The sequence below is a fragment of the Numenius arquata genome, chromosome 6, assembly GCF_964106895.1.
Source record: "Numenius arquata chromosome 6, bNumArq3.hap1.1, whole genome shotgun sequence".
NCBI lineage: Eukaryota > Metazoa > Chordata > Aves > Charadriiformes > Scolopacidae > Numenius > Numenius arquata.
The window spans coordinates 49991231-50010420 of record NC_133581.1 but is presented as its reverse complement, the minus strand read 5'-3'; the positions used below and the strand labels follow the sequence as shown (position 1 = coordinate 50010420).

Genomic DNA, 19190 nt, shown 5'->3' with positions numbered 1-19190 from the left:
GTAAACAAAACAAAAACAACTCCCCCCCAAGAAACCTCACCAAACAAAGCACAAACAAAAAGTACCAAAACCAAAGAAAAAAACACACCAAAAAAACCCTACCTCCATGGACACTTAATGTAACTAAGAGAAAGACATTCCCCCCCTGCCAAAGTCATCAACTTAAAGAAAAAAAAAATAAAAGGAGGGGGGAGGAAAAAAAAAAAAAAGCTAAGCTTGGAACTTCTATTGTTATAACCTCAAATACATACAAGACAGGAAGGAAACCAACTGACATTTACTTTTTAATATGAGAGATGATTTACCGAAGGAAATATTCTGATGCTATGTTGAAGGCCTAAACTACTTTGAAAAACTTTTTTTTTAAATGTCAATGTTTTCTACCTATAGCAGTCTAAAAATAAGGTAAGAAGTTCCTAATAAGTTGTTTAAAAGACTGTTTTAAAAGGGCAGCAAGAAAGTAACATTTGAGAAGATCAAGGCTGCTGAATCAGTTATTGAAAACATAAGAAGCCCAGTGTAAATGAAGTCTTTCTTCTGAAAGTGTGAGATACAGCTTTCACTCAGTTTTAAGGTGAAGCACACAAGTAAAAAAAAATAATCTAATTTTTCACAGCAGCTTTCCTACCCACTGTGTAACTGACATTGTCCCTTTCCTTTTAGATGCAATAATCTCATTTCATTTATACAAGTTACACCCTGCTCCCATTAAATAAGACAGACAACTCAAGAACAGCTAATCAGCATGGAGAAGGCATAAGAGCAGAGAGCGTTATATGGGGTTTTTGTGTCCAAATGCAATATCCTTCTCAAATGATCTGAAATAAAACGAATCATGCTATAACAAACAGCTGTTTGGTGGAAGACTGGAACAGAAGACCAGTACACGGATCCTCCACTGGACATCTGGCTGTGCATGGGTATATCCTGCTCATCACAACCGCAGTTTGAAGTAGGACCCTTACATCCAAGAGTACTACAGTGGCAAGCAAAGCAGGTCCAAGTGAATTATTCCAGGCCTTGCCTCAACTGGAGGATACTCTTTGCATAGTTTACAAATTATGCGCTAGACAAGTTCTCAGTCTCTTAAGAACAACTGAACCTTACAAGGAAATTCTCTAAAGGAAGCATGTAAAACGTTTATATGTGAATAAACAAAGCGGGGAAAAAAAAAAAAAATGTATACACACCCCCCAACTAAAACACAAGCAGCTCCTCTGAGCTCCCGTAAGGCAGTCATAGAAAATAATTTGAGAAACAAACTCAAATCTATACTCTCTGATTATATGAAGACAAATTATATAGAGATAAAATCCTTTTGCTGCACAGACACACCAAGATTGAATCAATTCTGCTTTCAAATATACAGACTGTGCTCCCATCAACTCCCACTGAAGTCAGAATTTGACCTATTGTGTACTTTACATTCACATCAATGAAGTCAGTAAGAATACAGAAAATTGCTTTAGAAAGATGTAAAATTCTTTACTAGTTCAAAAAAATAAAAGGACAGTTTATTCCTTTTAAACAAACCAGATTGATAGCCATTTGGAAGAGCTTAAAGGAGGGTTAATTGGCATACAGTAAACCTGAATTCTGATGGTGTGGACTTCTAGCTAAAATGACATTTTCTTTGGTGGTCCTAGGACTGCAGGATTAGTTTACAAGAAAGCAGAGAGGGGTTTGAAACCAAACCCTGAATGTCACTGATGAATTACCAGATTAGAAAGGCCTGACTATATGAAACATAGTCAATTCAGACTGCCCAATTTCAGATTCAGAAGGGGAAAAAAAAAAAAAAAAAAAAAGGCCAAATCTGTAGTTGAGCCTGAGTTATAGATTAATAGAATGAATGAAAGATCTTAAAAAAAAAAAAAAAAAAAAAATCAATAAAGCCCTTCTTTTATAAAACCTTGCTCATAGACAGTATTTTATGCCAAACTATGTTCAAAGCTGGGAATATGAGCTGCTAATAAGATCTAACTCAGGGAAATAATTAGGATAACAAATTCACAGCTAAATGAAAGCGCTTCATCTATCATTGCAGCAGGCACAACAGAAAATTTTCTAGAAATGGATAAGGTAGGACGAATTTCATTATTCTAAGACAGAAAAAAAAAACCAACACACAAACAGAAAGAAGCTAACCACTGTGTATAGGCCTGTTTTCTATCAGCTATGTCTGACTCAAGTCACTAGAGTAAGTTTGTGAAGTTCAGATATGGTCCCTTCAGCACACCAAAGGAAAACAGTAAAATCTATAAGTAGTTAGAATCTAGGAAACATTCAACACTAATAAGAGAGTCTCTTACATCTGTTCTAACCGGAAAAGTGCATTGTTACTTCTCCCTTGGACTAAAGTATGAGTGCTGCAGTCATCTTTCTCTTTTTAAATCCTTGCACATGAAAAGGGCAGAAACCCCAAAATTATAAGTCAGCTGAGATGCTAGCACAGATCAGCCTATCCCTCTTTCCCTAAAATGAAAGGCATCTGTATACATTAAGCATTTCAGTAACTTCTAAATCAAAATTTAATTTTGCAATACTTTAAACTCATGGAATCTACCATTTTACACAAAATGGATCAAAAAAGTGTTGAAGAAAAATAAGACTATTAAAACAAAGCATTAATGAAGTCTAATGCTCCCCATCTAGAAAGATATGTTTAAATTTACCACACACACACAAAAAAAAAAAATTAAAAAGTGTTATGAATCAGGATTTTTTTTTTCTTTTCTTCTTAGTCAGACACTTTCACATGGTGACAGATATTTTGCACAAAATTAATCTTAAGTGCATGGACTCAGAAGCACATGAAATCTAATCAGAAGTCTAATAAATTAAAATAAACAAAATTTACCAGCTTTCTTCTTAAGGAAAATATTTGTAGTTTAGGACTAGAATGAAAGTATCAACTGAAAACATAATTAGGAAGTTTTCCTTTCAGTAGTTTTTGACAAGGAACTTGTTATATTCCTATGTACTACACAGCTGAAATGCTGACCAAGAACACAATTCCTAGAATGACTTTCAGGTAGGTTATTCACATTTGTACGAACTGTCTGCTTCCTTGTACCTGGCATTTCATCATTCAAGCACAAATCCTACAAAGGCTGAGGTGGTAAGTATTAACCCTACTGTGAGCCTCTATTTCAATAACAGGACTTGCAATATACAGAGTTAAGCAGTGTATAAGTCTTGGCTTGACTGAGGTCCTACTTTTATTGTTGCAGGCACTTCTGAAAACGGAAGGTCTATGCTGATGTACGCATTGGATACTCTCATCCTTTGCCATTTCTTGCCTAAAAATATTTGCCATCTCCACAATGCTAATTATTACATTAAAAGCTTTAATCGGTTTAATAAAATAAAAGGCAGTAACAAATAATAAAAAGGTGATAGCCTTTTAACTGTAGATAAGACATAGGGCTTTAATAATTTTCAAGGCAGCGAACTGACAGTAAAAGTTACACGCATTGGGTTTTACATGTTCTATGGACTGAGTATTTTTCATTCAAAACAGCTTTCTTTATCATCTGATACTACAGAAATATGAAAAAAAGAATCCTGATCTAAAAACTGTCACCCTCCCTTTTTACTTTTTGCAAGGAATTTTTTGATAAAACACTAGAAGGCCAAAATAATGCTTGGGCATGAGGTGGATGCACAAGATACACGGCTGTTTTAAACAACAGAATTATTTACCCAACTGACTGGAAGTCCATGAACACTAAGCAATGTAATCAGGTCAAAATTACTTTTGTCTCAATGAAGTGCTTGGGAGCACTGTTTGAACACCAGGACCTCAGTGTGTTAGGTACTGTACAAATAAAGCAGAAGGACAATCCCTCTCCCTTTTTTTAACTGGCAGAAGCCCAGTGTAGCTCCATTGATTTCAGATGTATTAGCAAGGAAGGGCCTGATCCAAAGCTCACTGAAGTCAACCAAAATCTTTCTGTTGATTTAACAGGCTTTGGATTAGTCCCTAAATAAGAACAGATTTTGGCTCAGCTAAAGGATTTCACTTAAGCCCTCTGCTTGTTCAAGCATCTAGTAGGAGCTAAGAGAACACTGCGGTCCTACTGAGTAGGAGGCTGTGTTCATCCTAAACTATCCCCTTTAACAGATGTATGGGGTCAGGAGTCCCTCGAAAGAGAGAACCATCAGTAAGTGGTAAATCTGAGGTGGGAGGAATTAGGAAGGAAGCTCCAAGATGAAAAATCTCATTTGTGCTGTTTAAGCAATGTTCCATCTTCTTTAGGCAAGACTGTAAAATTAGACAGGGAGTTCATGTGAATTTCCAAATTTTACGCTCATAAATAATTTAAAACCTTAGCACCGAGTCCTACAATAAAATTATATGCATGTATTTGTCATATTCACTTCTGCTGAACTCTCTGCAACCAGGGGCTGCCTTAAATCTAGGTATGACCAACTTACAGCTGCATGTGGAGAGGCCCAAGGAAAGTTTAAAACAAATGTAATTGCTTAAACAAGTGTAGCCACAATAAGCTGGTGGGCATAATGCAAGATTATAAGGAAAAGAGCACTCTTTACTTACTTAAGAATTAAATGCCAGGGTTGTCAAAAAATTTCATGGTACAAATCACATCTTAATAGAGAATTTGCTGAATTCCCCTCTCTCACTTTCATGGCTGCACCACCAATCCTTGTCCGTTATAGCAAATGCTCTGTTTACACAAGAAAGTAGAAGAGCCCCATCCTAGCCTGTGCATGAGGAATGTATCGTGCCAAGGGTGTACAAAGGTAACCATCCATAAAATAATTTGAGCTCTTTCCACAAGTTATGCGGCCAGCAGTCTAGGATAGCACTCAGTGCATGTTTGAGCATCTGGAGTTAGCAATGGACTTCAGACTGAGAGCAGCTGGGAAGTCAGTGGACCACGGGGAAGCCACTTTGTCTTGCTCTTTCTTCTGCTCGCTACCCTGGCTGGAGGTAGGAATAGGGGCACCAGAGCCATCGTGCCAGCTCTGCCACCAGATCTTTTCCTGTGTTTGCTTCTTACGCTGGGGTAAAGGTGGCATCACAAATAACCCAAACACAGCCAAGCTTTAGGGCTGTCACTTATAAACCACCCATACGTTACAGCAGGAAACGAAGAATCATTTGCTCCCTCAAACTCCACACATACCTGTACGAGGTGAATTACTACGTTGAGTACAATCAAAGAGCAGCAGTCAAATTCCTTAAAGGTAATTTTGAGTTTACTGCATAAGTTTATGCTCTCCCACAGATTTGAAAAAGTGTTAGTATTTCAAGAAATAAACCAAACTGACAGCACAAATTTATTTTTCTCTGAAGTTCACTTTAACGTTTCAAAACCACCAGAGGAAAAAAGTGATTCAAAACTTTCCTGTGCAAATAAAAAAAGCTGGTGTTTATTATTATTTGTCCTCTAAAATGTAAGGCATGATGAAATTTTGTTCAGAAATGTTACTAGAACAGAATGTATTAGAACTTTATGGCTGTCTTTTTGTTGCCGCTACATGTCTTAATGCAGTAGTTTCTATGGGAATTGTCAAAAAATGAATATTTTTTTATGTGTTTGTTTAAGATGAGAGCCATGCTTTGCTTTCCTTTATTTAGATGTGTTTGACCCAAACTTTGCATATCTGAAAGCAGAAGTGCCCCTGTTACTGCTACTGATTTGATGCAAGAAGAATCAGGTTCTTATATGGATTGTCTCTTCCTCTTCTCTCCTCTGAGGAGGAACAACTGCTTTTAACAAATTCCTACCCCTTCCTTCAAGCCTTCTCTGGACAGTTCACGACTGACCCAATAAACAAAAGACAGATCTTTCACAAGTGCTATAACTATGATCAAGGCACCTAGTTGGTGCATTTTAAAAAATGTTATTCTAAGTTCTGTAGAAACCAAAGCTACTAAATCTAGATTGATATGTTTATTAAGACTAAAAGCAATAATAAACAACAATAAAATAGTTACTCAAAATGTCATAAATTGTCCCCCCCAGCAAAACAGATACACTGCATTTCATAGTTAATGAAAAACCTCTAAATATGAAGCAGACTGTTGCTGATACTGCTGCCAGTTCTGATGCCCTAAGCCTTCATTCTCAGCCACTGTTGCCTGTGCACACGCTGAAAACTCTTAGGCAGCGGAGCAGGGGGTATGCTAGATCTTCTCATGCCAGGATGAGAAAAATCAATGCCTGTGTTTAAAAGAACTACAGAACTACTGATGTGCAAGGTCACTAAACATCACAACCTGTTCTATAGCTCTAGCATACTAAGGAAATCCTAGGAAGAAAAAAAGAAAAAAAAGGCAAAATGACAATGCATTGCACAATCTTTTTCTAAGCCAACACTACCCTTGTGTGCCTAACACCTAAATATGAACACAGAATCAAGTTTTCCTTGGTCTATGTTTACTATGCTGGTTCAGGGGGAGAGAAGAAGAAAACAAAGCAAGGACTAAACAAGGAATACACGTATATAGTGACACCCTTACCTCATGGCAACAAACTGAGGAACTACAGACAGTCCACCAAAATAACAGTTGTCTTCCCAATGACCATACTTGTTATTTGGATTGTGCCTGCAGCTAGCAGGGTAGTTAGGTGGCCGTCACCATTTCCTGGCATCATTCTATCTTTATGACTATACTGCTTTCTTATAGTTCCCGTAACACTAGAAAGTTGCAAGTCTAAGTGTCTACATGTGTTTTCATATGTACATTTTTATTCTTGTAAACATTTTAAAATATTAATTCACATCATCTACTGCACACACGAAGACTTACACAAGCCAATAGAAAACCGTGGTTAAAATTGTAAGCAATTATGTGAAGATGATATCCTAAATATATAGGCACTCATTGGATTTTAAAAATCCTCAGCTTATAAAGACTTACATGTAGATGGCTTGATTTTTAGTGAATGAAAATCCTACCCAAGTACTATAATAGTTTAAGTGAAGAAAGAAGAAGGTAGAAGATAGAAGAAATTACTTCAGCCTATAGAAAGCTTCCTGCAATCTCAGCTCCAACAACCTCTACTACCAATTACTTAAAGGAATCATGCAAGTTCGAGAAAGGAGAAAGTATATTTAGACACCAGGCCTGGGTTTATTAGTACCCTGTGATCAGTTACTTAAATGAGAAGTAATTTTATAAATTAAAAGCAACGTTTTACAGTAATTCAAAGCCAGATTGGTTTGAAAATTCAGAACTACAAACAAATGCATCAAATCACTTTTAGAGCCAGCTAAGGACTGCTGTCGAATTTCCTTCACTTCTCCTACTTCTCCAGATATAAAAGCTGCTCAGAAGCTGGAGCAACCACAGAGTGGGCAGCACTCCTCTTCTCAGGCAAAGTAAAGAAAACAAGACAAAAGGCCTACGTATTACAATGTGTAGTGCCATAATGCAGTGTTTGATGCTCTAGAGGGCCTTCAACAAGTACTGTACAGCCAAAAATCAATTGAAAATCAGCATGATAACAGAGCATGAGTTGCCCTGTAATAGCCTTAAGCCCCCCAAGGCTATGTGGGTCCCTTTCATCTGCCAGGCTGCGCTGACGCTGGGGGAACCTGCCCTCCCTTCCCCAAGCACTCTGGCCACGACTGTGCCTTTTACCTACTGCTTTCACCTTGCACAGTAAGGAGAGCTGACAGCCTCAGTGGATCTTTTAAGCTTTCAGAACTGGAATTTGATTTTTCTTGGCATAGCTTTGGAGGCTTTAAATTTTCTCGATTTCCCTCCTCCCTCCCCCAGTAAATAAATTTCTCCTCCACGTAAACCTGCTGATTTTGAACTGTAAACATCCTCAGCATGAGGAAGATCCCTCTGATGCTATGGCTGAACACACAGAGATGATTCCTCTGTCGTGTTTAACAAAGTACAACTCAAGAAGTAAAAGAGAAGAAACACTATTCGATTCCATGCAAATTGTTATGCATGCAACAAAGTGGGCCTACAAATATTTCACTCATATGGTAGGTTTAATTTCAATATTTCTTTAATTACTTTCCAACAATGTCTGGTTTCTGTTGAATTTACACTAGTACTTGGCATTTGGTGCAACCCCAAAAAGATAAGATACATATGTCCCCTATTCACAGTCTTGGCATTTTTACCTTAACTCAGGCATTGAAGTGATTGGTCTGAAAAATTACCTTGCTGATTAGCTGGGTTTTCTGGTAAATATATAGTGTTAATCCTTAAATTCTGAATATGACATAAGGTATACAAATGTTCTGTCTGACTCAACAGCAACATATCACGGCTTAAGGAGGACATGTACGCTGATCTCTGTGAGCGAAGAGCGAGCTAATTGGGAGTTAGATTCAGTGTGATTATCAGCTTGTTTATGATAAAGGAGTACTCTTCTGAATAGCACTGTAAATTCATCCCTGATTGTGGTGTTAAACCACAGCTCATTTCCCCTTCTCTTTTTTTTTTTTTTTTTGTTTGGTCAGAAGGGGCTTTAAACTATTTTGAGCAGATGACAGTGTCATGCTTTGATTTTCTTCTGTCTTAAAAAATAAATCAGCCACATGAGCCTGATGTCAAATTTCACTTTCTAATAGGAGAAAGGCACATTTTAAGTGTTTACTATAAGAACACATTTGGGTAATTTTTCCCCATGTCATTATGAACATTAGACTGACCCAATTAATATGAAATGTTTCTATGCTGCTGGAACAGACCGTGTTACAGAAAGAGCCATTTGCACAACCTGTTCATGATTATGGGCCATAAGGACACAAAGATGGCATAGACATTTGTGGACCATCTGAATTCTTACAGGGGAAAGGGAAAGAGGAAAAAAAAAAATATGATGTTAGCTGACTGTTGTGGGTCATGTTTTTTAATCCAGAGTATTGGACATGTAACACAGCAACAAGAGCTGATCATTTTGTTTAATCACCTTTTGGATCTTTGCCAGATGGTCTCTATTGAGAGCGCTGCAAACAGAGAGAGATGAACTGCGTCTAACATGCCACTAGAGCTTTCCCGTAAATGTCTGAGAACTGAATCCAACAAGAATTTAGTCTCAGAGCAGAAAGGGATACATTTAAAAACTATGTGCATTAACTATACTTTTCCCCATAGAATCCTCACTTGGCATGAATAATTTACCCACTCTTATGCTAATGGGATCATGAAAGTATCCCTGTGTCTTTAGTGCAGCTATTCTCAGCTTTCAGTAATTACCCCACCCAGTGAAAATAACATGGCTCCTGCAGCCGAGCGGCCTACTAGTACCTGGCAATTAGAAAGATCATGGCTGACAGAGGAGCAGTCCAGAGATGGACACAGAAGATCCAGTGGCCTGAGGAGCAATTTGAAAAATTAAGAGTCTTCCACTGTGAACATTTCCTTAGTTGCTTAGGATCAACATGGAGAGCAGCTCCTGCTAGGGCATTTTTTATTTTATTTTTTTTTAAAGGATGACAGAGGATTCTAAAGTACTGATCAGGCACCCTAATATTAAGAAATAGCAACATTCCTTGGTCATCAACAGTTAAAAGAAAGTTTATAGGGTTTTTTTTTAAATTAGTGCCGTCTTGTTAAACAAGAGGGAGAGAATTAAAAAGTCAATTAATTGAGTGTCCTTCGGTATCTGACAATTTTATCAGCCACACAAAGGAAAATTCTGTAGTATTTAATTAACAAAAAGTTTTGAAAAACCCATTACAAAGAACCAGGCTTTGACCTCTGTCCATGGCACTCCGTGCTAGGTAGTTCACTATGTAAAAATTATCAGGCTAAAACATCTGGGAAAGAAAGCTATGAAACAGCAGGGAACGTGGCTGGTTTATTGTTTATCTTTTGTTTATGAGGCAGTATTCAAGTTTAATTACTACTCTAAATTAAACTCTAACAGGCATCAGGAGACATCCCTTTACACGACTAAGTTAAAAAAAAAAAATCCAGAGATTCCAACACTAGATCTTTCAAATAAGTTGGCATATATAGGAAGAAATTAGTCAGTCTGTAACAACACAGGAAGACATTTAAGCACTTGCTACTGTATGTTTGAATGTGTTGCATTATGAAACCATTAATATTGTAACAAACATACAATTATAATTCAGCAAATGGGATGTTATCTAACATTTGGAGGCAAATTGGGTTAGGCTAAGTAGGATCTGAGATGGAAAGAGTGGCCTAAGGGGGAATCCTACCTTTTTCATTTTGAAGTACAAATATATATACATGCACATATATGCATAGATCTATTTAAAAACACCCAGAAACATGAAGTCAGAGGCAAACCTCCCCACAGCAACAATCTCTTAAGTAGAATTGTTTAATTTTCTCTGAACATTCACATACAAAAGGGAGGAACGAGTTCACTGTGTTTACTGTAACAGTAAGTGACCAGTTTTAGATGAACTTAGCTGTAGGAAAAAATAAAAGTTGAAAGCAACTAGCAAAAGATTATTCCAGATGGCATCTGTCATATTGTATTTAGGGTTATTTTAAAGAGATTACTGCCACTATGAAAACATTCCATTGACAGAGTTTTCCTAGGCTGCATTTGAAACCCCAGCACAACATACTTCAAATATGGAAGTAAATGTTTTCTAATGCATATATAGATTTTTATCTTTATCTAAATATAAAAACCTATGTGGATTAAAAGCTAAGAGTGAGGTGAGAATCTTAAACACAAGTATAATGTTTTAAATACCACACACATCCCATTCTAAGCTTCAATTTAATAAAAGGTGAGGAATCTGCAGTTGCCACCAGCCTGATTATTAGAAAACTGTGCAGTGAATCTTTGCTTCACTATGAAATTTTAATGCGACTTATTGAATAGTGGGTAGGGACATAAATGTTCCTAAATCCAGCAATCAAACAAAAACTGCAAAAAGATGTATTTGTTCATGCAATAAATGGAAAGAAAAGAAAGGATGGGAGGATAGCTAAATATAGTCACATTTTAGTAAGCTGGTTCTGGCATCATTATGGTTAATGTGCATGTGGTGTGCAGTGTGAGCTCAGCAGTTACTGGGCCAACTGTCTCAGTATTTCTGGGAATTCTGCCTATTCACAGTGCAGGGATTGTTCAATTGCTGCAAAATGTACAAAATGAATTTTACAAAAATGAATTGTAAGGAAGGCCCCATTACAACGATTTTACAGCAAAGATGTCAACATCAATTTTTCTTTCATGCATAGCTAATGATTAAAACAGCATATTCCATTTGCCTAAGACAATTTATTTCATATTGGCACATCAAAATATTGAAATACAAAGTTATCTTTACTCTACCCTTATTATTCACTGCTGCTGAACCCACACCATTGTTCAAACCATGAAAAAATAAAGCAAACTTGGCAAGAAATACTTAAAACAAAGGCTCATCAATATTCTCCAATTTGTCAACATCTCAATTACAGCAATGGAAAAAATGTAAATTTCATGTGCTTTGAACACTAAGGGGTCTATTCTTCTGGCAGTGCACATGCGTAACTCCCATCACCATTAATGGGAATTACTCATACATATCAACACAAGGACGGGCCCCTCAAACTTGAAAGGAAAAGATGAATTAATAAGGGCTACTCTCTTCCTGTATCTTCCTCAACTGAAAAAAGTCATTGTTCTTTAAGAGTTTTTCATACTTCATACAGTTCACCTTTATGAGAGCTGTGCCTTCTGAAATAATGCATCTCCAGTGAAGCATTATTTATTAGCAAGTTTGATTTTTCACAGTCTGGATGTTTGAGCCTTTCTATTAGGAATTTCCTTTCTTACAAAAGGCAGCTCTCTCCCAATAAAACCATACCCTATAGTTTTATAGGTAAAAATACAAAGGAATATAAATATGTTCTGAATCCTAATGAAGAATATACGTACTAGCCTCAGCAGGCTTACCTATACATATACAGCACTAGGAAGAAGAAGGTTTAGCATTAGGTTTTGCATATTAAAACTCTAAGGACTTCACATGAACGTGTTCGGGTTGTTTTGTTTTGCTTTGTTTTTATTACTAACAACAACATACCCCTCTTCTTTTTCTGCCTATTGGAGTTTGGTTCAAAGCTTTATGTAGTTTCAGTAGAGTTTTGATACTAGGACAGGCCTTTGGGCATTACCAGCTAGTTTTGTAAACAAATTTAATTTGTATACCATGACTATTACAAGATGGTATATAATGAATAAGAAATACACTACCTAATTTTTCCATCATGCACCAACCACGAGACATAACCTGGGATGAGCACATAATTTCAGCTAGTATCTTAGTCGACTTTGCCCTGAGCCAGATGATGAGTCTTTGCCACAGAAGGCTATTGCGGACAAATTCGTGGGACATACACCAAGCTGTCACAAAAGTGTTTCAAAACTAATTTAAGATGTTGCCCTAGAGAGTAGCCTCAGATATTATTTATAAAGGGGCAGATCTTCTTCACTCAGCACAAGTAGTTCCATCAAAAAAAACACCAAACCAAAAAAACCACACGCCGATGAACTACTCACATGGGTATGGCAAAGTGGATGTGATGCCCATTTATTATTTTTACTGCTGTATAGCCTAGAAGTTTCTTGTCTCTGGCTTCTCACTTAGAGTCAAGTTTATCACCCCGGGCCTAATTCTAAAGAGATGCTGAGCTTCCTGAAGGGTCCTGAGGAAACACAGCCTCCATCTGACTTGGCTGGATCAGGCCTTTTGAGTGACTCAACTAAGCATATGACAAATCAGGTATACAATCCTGGTATCATAAAATATGAAACTGAAACTATTCCCTGGTGCTTTCCTGTAGACCACATGTTTTTAAACCTTAAAAAGATTTATTTCCCACTTTTCATGCATAATCTTCCATATTCATTATTTGAAATATCACATAAAGAGATTAAATAGGAATTAAAGTCTGGGAGCATCATATCCATCACTGTGGTATAAATGGATGCTGAATTCTAGAAGCAAGTCATTTAGCCTTGTATGTAAAGGCAGTGGCCATTTTCACTGTGTTTCAGAAAGAATAAGGAAAACACAATACCCCAGAAGATTTTCAGATGTGTTTTTCACACTCCAAAGAAAAGAGTGGATGATAAAGCTACATACACCTTTTAATCTTCCGCTTAGGGTTTTTACACGTATACTCCCTGGCAAAAACCCCAGGGTCTTCTCTCCCCTCCCCTTCTCTCAGCCCCTTTCCTGCCATCTCCCTTGCTATAACTCAGCTAACCCAACAGAACCAGTCAGTTTTAAATTTCAGTTGGGACCCCGGTGACCTGTTAATGAATCTACAGAGAGGAGAAAAACTCACAGTGTTGAGTTATGCCTGGTGTTGCTAGCTGACTTGGAGTCAGAAATGCTTGAAGCGTTAACGTAATTGCAAGAATGTGAAAAATGAAGCGTTGGGCTCCTGAGCAAAGCGAAAGGTCAAAGCAAGCCCTACACAAAACAAGTCTCTGGAAGATGGCCTCATTAGACCATTAAATCAGCTTCTCCTTTTTTCTCCTTTGTAAGATGTTTAGAGTGTTTTATTTTTTATTATTGTATATATTTAACTCTTTCTCTTTCCAGGACAGGCAGAAAGTTGATCAGACTTACTACATAATTACTAATCTCTAAAATAGTATTATAGGGCATTGATCTGCATTTGTGGATCTGAACTGGGATAAAGTCAATAAGTGCTTGGTAGATTACAGGTCACTAGTACTTTGGTTTGCTAGGTGATCAATATGTTGTATAGATAGTTTTCTGTTGAACAAGTGAGGTGACATGTTAAGAACAACATAGACACTCACCACTAATAAAATTAGGATAATCTTTCAACATTTACTGCCTGAAGGCCCTTTCCTTAACTCTTTCAATGCCAGCGTGTTTCTCATAATACCAAATGCCGGCTAGATTAACCCTTTAGGTGCTAAAGGGCAGTCATCCACCAACATAGAGAGACCATTCTCCATAAACAGCCAAAACGCCTACACCTTTTTTGTTTGGTTCTAATGTTAAGAATTATGGATGGATTCTTCTATGTAATAAATAGATCTACCTCACACAGTGAAAGTCTGCAAAGATAGTGTCACCGCTTACCCAACTCCTTTCCATCTCCCCTCTCCCAAAAAAAAAAAAAAAAATTACAAACTGCATATCATTGACTTAGGGTAAAAGCAGAGACCCCTGGAAAGAGTGGTCCCAAGAGCCAGAAGAGACTGACTCTAGTTTGAATCAATCTCTGCTGCCACCAGGCATTAGTGAGGAGACCATAGGTTGCTAATGTAACCCAAGACTCTCTAATGAGCTCCCATTCTCAAGAAATCCTTTGGGGCAAGTGGAATACTTGAAACAGCATTTGCGGAAGGTCTTGACAAAAGTGCAGGGAAACCAAGTCAACCCAAATAAGTAACTGCATCAGAATAGCTCAAGAGGGCATCTACCCATCTCGGCATTGCCTGGGACTGACTCACTGCCAGTTCACGAATTATGAAGTAAACCCCACCCCCCTCAAGGAAGTGTAAGGAAAATTCAATACAGGCCTCCCTCTCTTTAGTCTTTCCCAGGGTTGAGAGGGGGAGAGCAATCCAAAGCTGTCTCCAATGGGAATTTTGCTGGTGCTGTAGGATCATACATCTTTCAGCTGCCAGCAGCTGAGTGGAATGCTGATTTGCCACTGGACGACTGCTTCCCTTTAAAAGGCCCAACTGAGCACAAAAGGAAGCGTACTAGCGATGTTTTACTCTGCTACACCGGGCAACACTGGTGACTGATTTGGCCCTTCAGTGGTTGTTCCCCTTCTGCAGAAATGAGTGTAATAGGTTTGTTTAAATCATATATATTACCAGAAACCTCAGTCTCTAGTGGGAAGCTGCTGTAGTTATCATCAACCACTTTTTCTTAGGCTTAACCATATTTCTCAAGCACCCTGAGCTGCATGACAAGGGACTGAAGATTGCATAGTGAAATGCATCAAGCATGGCTCGAAGAAACTCTTCTAATTTCTAAGCGGTTGCTGGGGCAGAGTGAAGATACAGGGGTGAGGAAGTTTCTTAACTAAGGGTGGAATGAACACGCTGTGGCAGGTGACTCAGAGGAATCATTTTTAAGTATGCAAATGACCATGTGCTATACCAAGCATCTCAGCCACAGTATACAATGCAAACATTTGATCAACAGTAAAGTCTATGGCCAGCTAATAGACATAACACCGATTTCCTGCTTAGCAGTCAAGCTCGCTCTGTCATTAGCTGCTGAAGCTGTAATAGTTCACGCTGGGCCTCGTACAGCTCCAATCCAACCACATGGGAAAAAAATCCCGCGTGACTCACGTTGGCATTGGATAACACCCTGTGCCATGGCTGCATCAGCAGCAAGATTACAAATGTATAAACAATTCATCCAAATAGGAGACAAACCCAAACCACTCCACCAGAAACAAACTTTGCAAGTTCCTAGAATTGCAAAGCGTACGACACCAGATCGTGAGACAGACGAGGGGATCTAGTTCTGTGCCAAGCAGTGGGCCACGTGAGAGACATGAAATCACATATCTGCTCTGCCGCCTAAGCGTGGCAAATATGGTGGGAAACAGCCCATAGCATGAGGCTAGTCATGGCAGCTCTAGCCCTGAAGGCTGCTCCCCTCTCCAGTTTTGGGATCCCGCATGGTTAGTTGGATGGCTGACCCGTCAGGTGGCACTGTTGGGTATGGGTAACCCCCATGCAGGGGAAACACAGTGGCAAAATGCTGTGGATGCATGAGATGGAGGGGGCACATCATAAGACCTTATAAAGGTAAGGTCTTACTCACTAGCTGAGGTTTACCATGCTTACGAAGGAAAACAAGAACGGAGCCCACCTTACACTTTGGTCTTAAAAATATAAATTCCGAGTCAAGATCCCAGAATGACAGTAGACCATCTTTACCCAACTTTTAGCACTGGAGGCTTGACTCTCATACCTTCTGGAGTCACTTATACTGCTAATGAGCAAGTGTAAAACACTATTATATCAGAATGACAGCCTTTGACACTCACTCAGCATGGATGCAGATGACCACACACAAGGTGCAATGCAGTAGGAAATAAAACAAAACACTCTGAAATAATAACCAAACCTCCTGAACCCTGGAGAAGGCTTCACTGTACAGATCCAGCAGAGGTTTTGCAGTTCAGGTGCATCTCTATTTACCATTTTGAATTCAGATTTTCAGAAACAAATCTGTACAAGCAGACATCGCAAGAAACATTTTTCCATCCAATTCAGGTTTTGCTTCTACTTTATATAATTTAACAGCTTCATAACTTCATATATGAGTCCCTTTCCCAGCTAAAACTACAGGTTAAATTCTCCATCTATAACCCAGCTCAAACAACTGCATCACAGCTGGAGAGTATGTCTGTCATTATATTTACTTACACCACACAAAAATAAACTGTAGATAACCAAATTTGTAAAGGAATTGGCAGAACTAATCAATTGTTATTACAAAGCTTGTTTGAAGATTAGATATTTCACTTTGAAATAATAATAAAATGCAGCTAAGTGGGTTAGGAAAAGGAAATACCGTCTCCCTAAGTTACAGCTGATTATACTGCAAGTCTGCCACTCCATGTTTACTCTAAGGCAGATGTACTGATATAATAAAAAAAGCAGGAGTTATTTTAGTCATGCCTACTTTGCGGAGGGAAAAAGTTTGACCTTTTACCTTGCTCGCTGCTGTTGTCTCCGCTCTGGGAAGCATGGCCCCCACTGGAGGGCCCCGGTGTGCCTGCCGAGTGCGTTGAGGTTGCATCATCGTGGTCTCTCCAAGATGAAGGATTCTGGTGTCAGAGTGCCAAGGAATTTTTTCCACAGTTCCCATTCCAATAGCAAATGAAGAACAGAAAGAAAACCGGGAGAAGAGGGGAGGAGGAGGGAAAAGTATACACATTAGCATTTGTGAAATGTGCCAAACACCGATACTGTTTGCACAGTGTAATAATTCTTCAGCAGAGACAAGCAAAGGAGGTACAGAGATTTACTTGGTGAAAAAAAACCTTGCCCCCTTTTTTTTTTTTTTTTTAACTTTCTAAAGAGTTGTCTGGATTTAATTGTTTGAATAGTACTGCAGAAGAATATTTTAGGGGAGAAAAAAGGAGCACAATAAAGAGGGTCAGGGGGAAGCATCAACCTGCAGTTTATGATACTAGGTGTTCCCTTTAGGATCAGGACAGTTGGTATGCAAACTATCTCCTCACACTTTACTTTCTAGACTGACTAGAGACGGGAGGGGAGAGGAAGAGGAGAGAACCTGTTTCAAGAAGTAGAAGAGAATGTGCATGGGAAAGGAGCATGTCCTCACACCCTACCTTCTCTCTCACCCATTTGAATGCTAGAAAAACTTCAAGCAAATGCAAAGTTGTGAGGGAAAAAAGCAAGCTTTCTCTGAAAGACATTATATACCGAGAAAGATGCTTCCTCACCCCCCACCACCACCTTGATGTGACACATTTCAAAAGACTTTCTAGCTGTATCACTCTAACAGTTCACTTACAAGTATTGTCAAGAATAACCACCAGGTGATTATATAAAATAACATGTATAGCGATTTTTATGTAATTCTTTCTACATTACTATGCATAAAACACAGCAAAAGGGAAGACAGACAGACGAAGTTTGCAAAACTTGGCTAAGTAAGACCTCAACTACTGTACTTTAGTCACATAAATCATGCAAGCTTTCTAATTTATTGAGTATTGGCTTTCCCAGAGCAAGGAGCTGCTATTTGAAAGGCTAAGGGAGGAAAACCTAATGTTACAGTTTAGTGCTACTTTGTTGAGTGTATTCTCCTCCTGTCCTCCTCCCCTTTCCTGATCATTCCCAATACCCTGCTGTTGCTTAAAGGAAAACAGGAATTCTACTGTACAGGAAGAGCTTTATCAGCACCACATGAAGGCAGGCAAGAGATGGAATTTCCTCTGGCAGAAAAGGAGAGCAAGAACACATGAAACAGATCAGACTAGGGGCTGGACCTGCATTGCTTGTCACCTGTATGTGACAACTTAAATCAAGCACATTATAATAATTCAGTAATAAAACAACAAAAAATCCTTATTAAAAAAATATTGCTTCTTAGGTGTGATTGTGTTTTAAATCTGCATTGTGAAGTAACACCAGACTATTAAAGCACGAGGAGATCCTGAAAGCAACAAGTGACAAGTGTGGATAAATTCTTTGAGCGGGACTGATTCTGACCTCATCTACCCGGATGTGTAGTAGGAATAAGTTCAACAAAATCAACTGATTTACCCATTGTAAAATTCAGTGTAAGTGTGATTGGAATCAGGTCCCAAAATATATATTGAAACATCTCAAAGTAATCTCCTAGCGCTGATTAGTACCACATGCTCTATAGCAACACAAAATAGAACTGCCAAATAACGGCTTGCTACAATACCCAGTAACATAAATCTCACAGGCCTGACCCAGATCACAGCAGAGACAAAGGGAAGAGCCCATGACTTCAAAAGTTTCCCAGTAAAGCTCTAGGTGGCCAAAGGGTAAGAAGGATCCAAATCCCCTTCACCTTACACAGACACACACGTGCACCCACATAAGTGGTTCCAGGGCAGGAAGGCACGAGTAAAGTCAGAAGACAGGCCAGGATCTGAAATTCGCCTAACCTGTCAGCGCAACAGACAGCACAACAGCACTTACAGCATGAAACTACCACCACCTCCTCCAAAACCTAGAAGACTGATCTACTTTTTCTCACACAGAACCACAACAGGAAAAAAAAAAACAACCACCAAACAACAGTATTTCACATTCGTTGAGGTTGTTGTATTAATTAGGTCTCAGAAATCACTATTAATATTGTAATCCCCCCACAATTTCATTTAAACCCCCTCCCTCCCCCCCCAAAAAAAAATATTTACCATCAGCTTACAAAGTTGGGTGAAAAGAAACACAAAAAGGAAGATGAAAAGTCTTGAAAATTCAAGCAACCCAGATGTTATTAAAAAAAAAAAAGTTGAAAATAAGGTTAGCAAAGAGTTCAGTTAGAAATACAATGCAAAAACTGAGCAAGTTTCTTTACAGCCTGGATTAAAACACAGTTGTGCCCATGAGCTTCTCTTTTTATCTCTGAGTTAGGAAGCCACTCAAATAGCTTCAAGCTGAAGGCAAACAGCAGACAGGAGCTCTTCAGCCCTCTGCAGCCTCTTAGTGTCAGCTGTTTGCCGGATGGTAATCAGATAA

General features: G+C 38.5%; 1 protein-coding gene across 5 annotated transcripts in view; it reads right to left on the bottom strand.

Moving 5' to 3' along the window:
- MEIS2 (Meis homeobox 2) overlaps positions 1–19190 on the bottom strand; it is a 173345-nt gene that overhangs the window by 140150 nt on the left and 14005 nt on the right. For all 5 annotated transcript variants that reach the window (XM_074149062.1, XM_074149065.1, XM_074149063.1 and 2 more), the window contains exon 7: positions 16657–16771. In XM_074149062.1, the coding sequence (XP_074005163.1) occupies positions 16657–16771 (115 nt within the window). The remainder of the gene's footprint in view (positions 1–16656; positions 16772–19190) is intronic.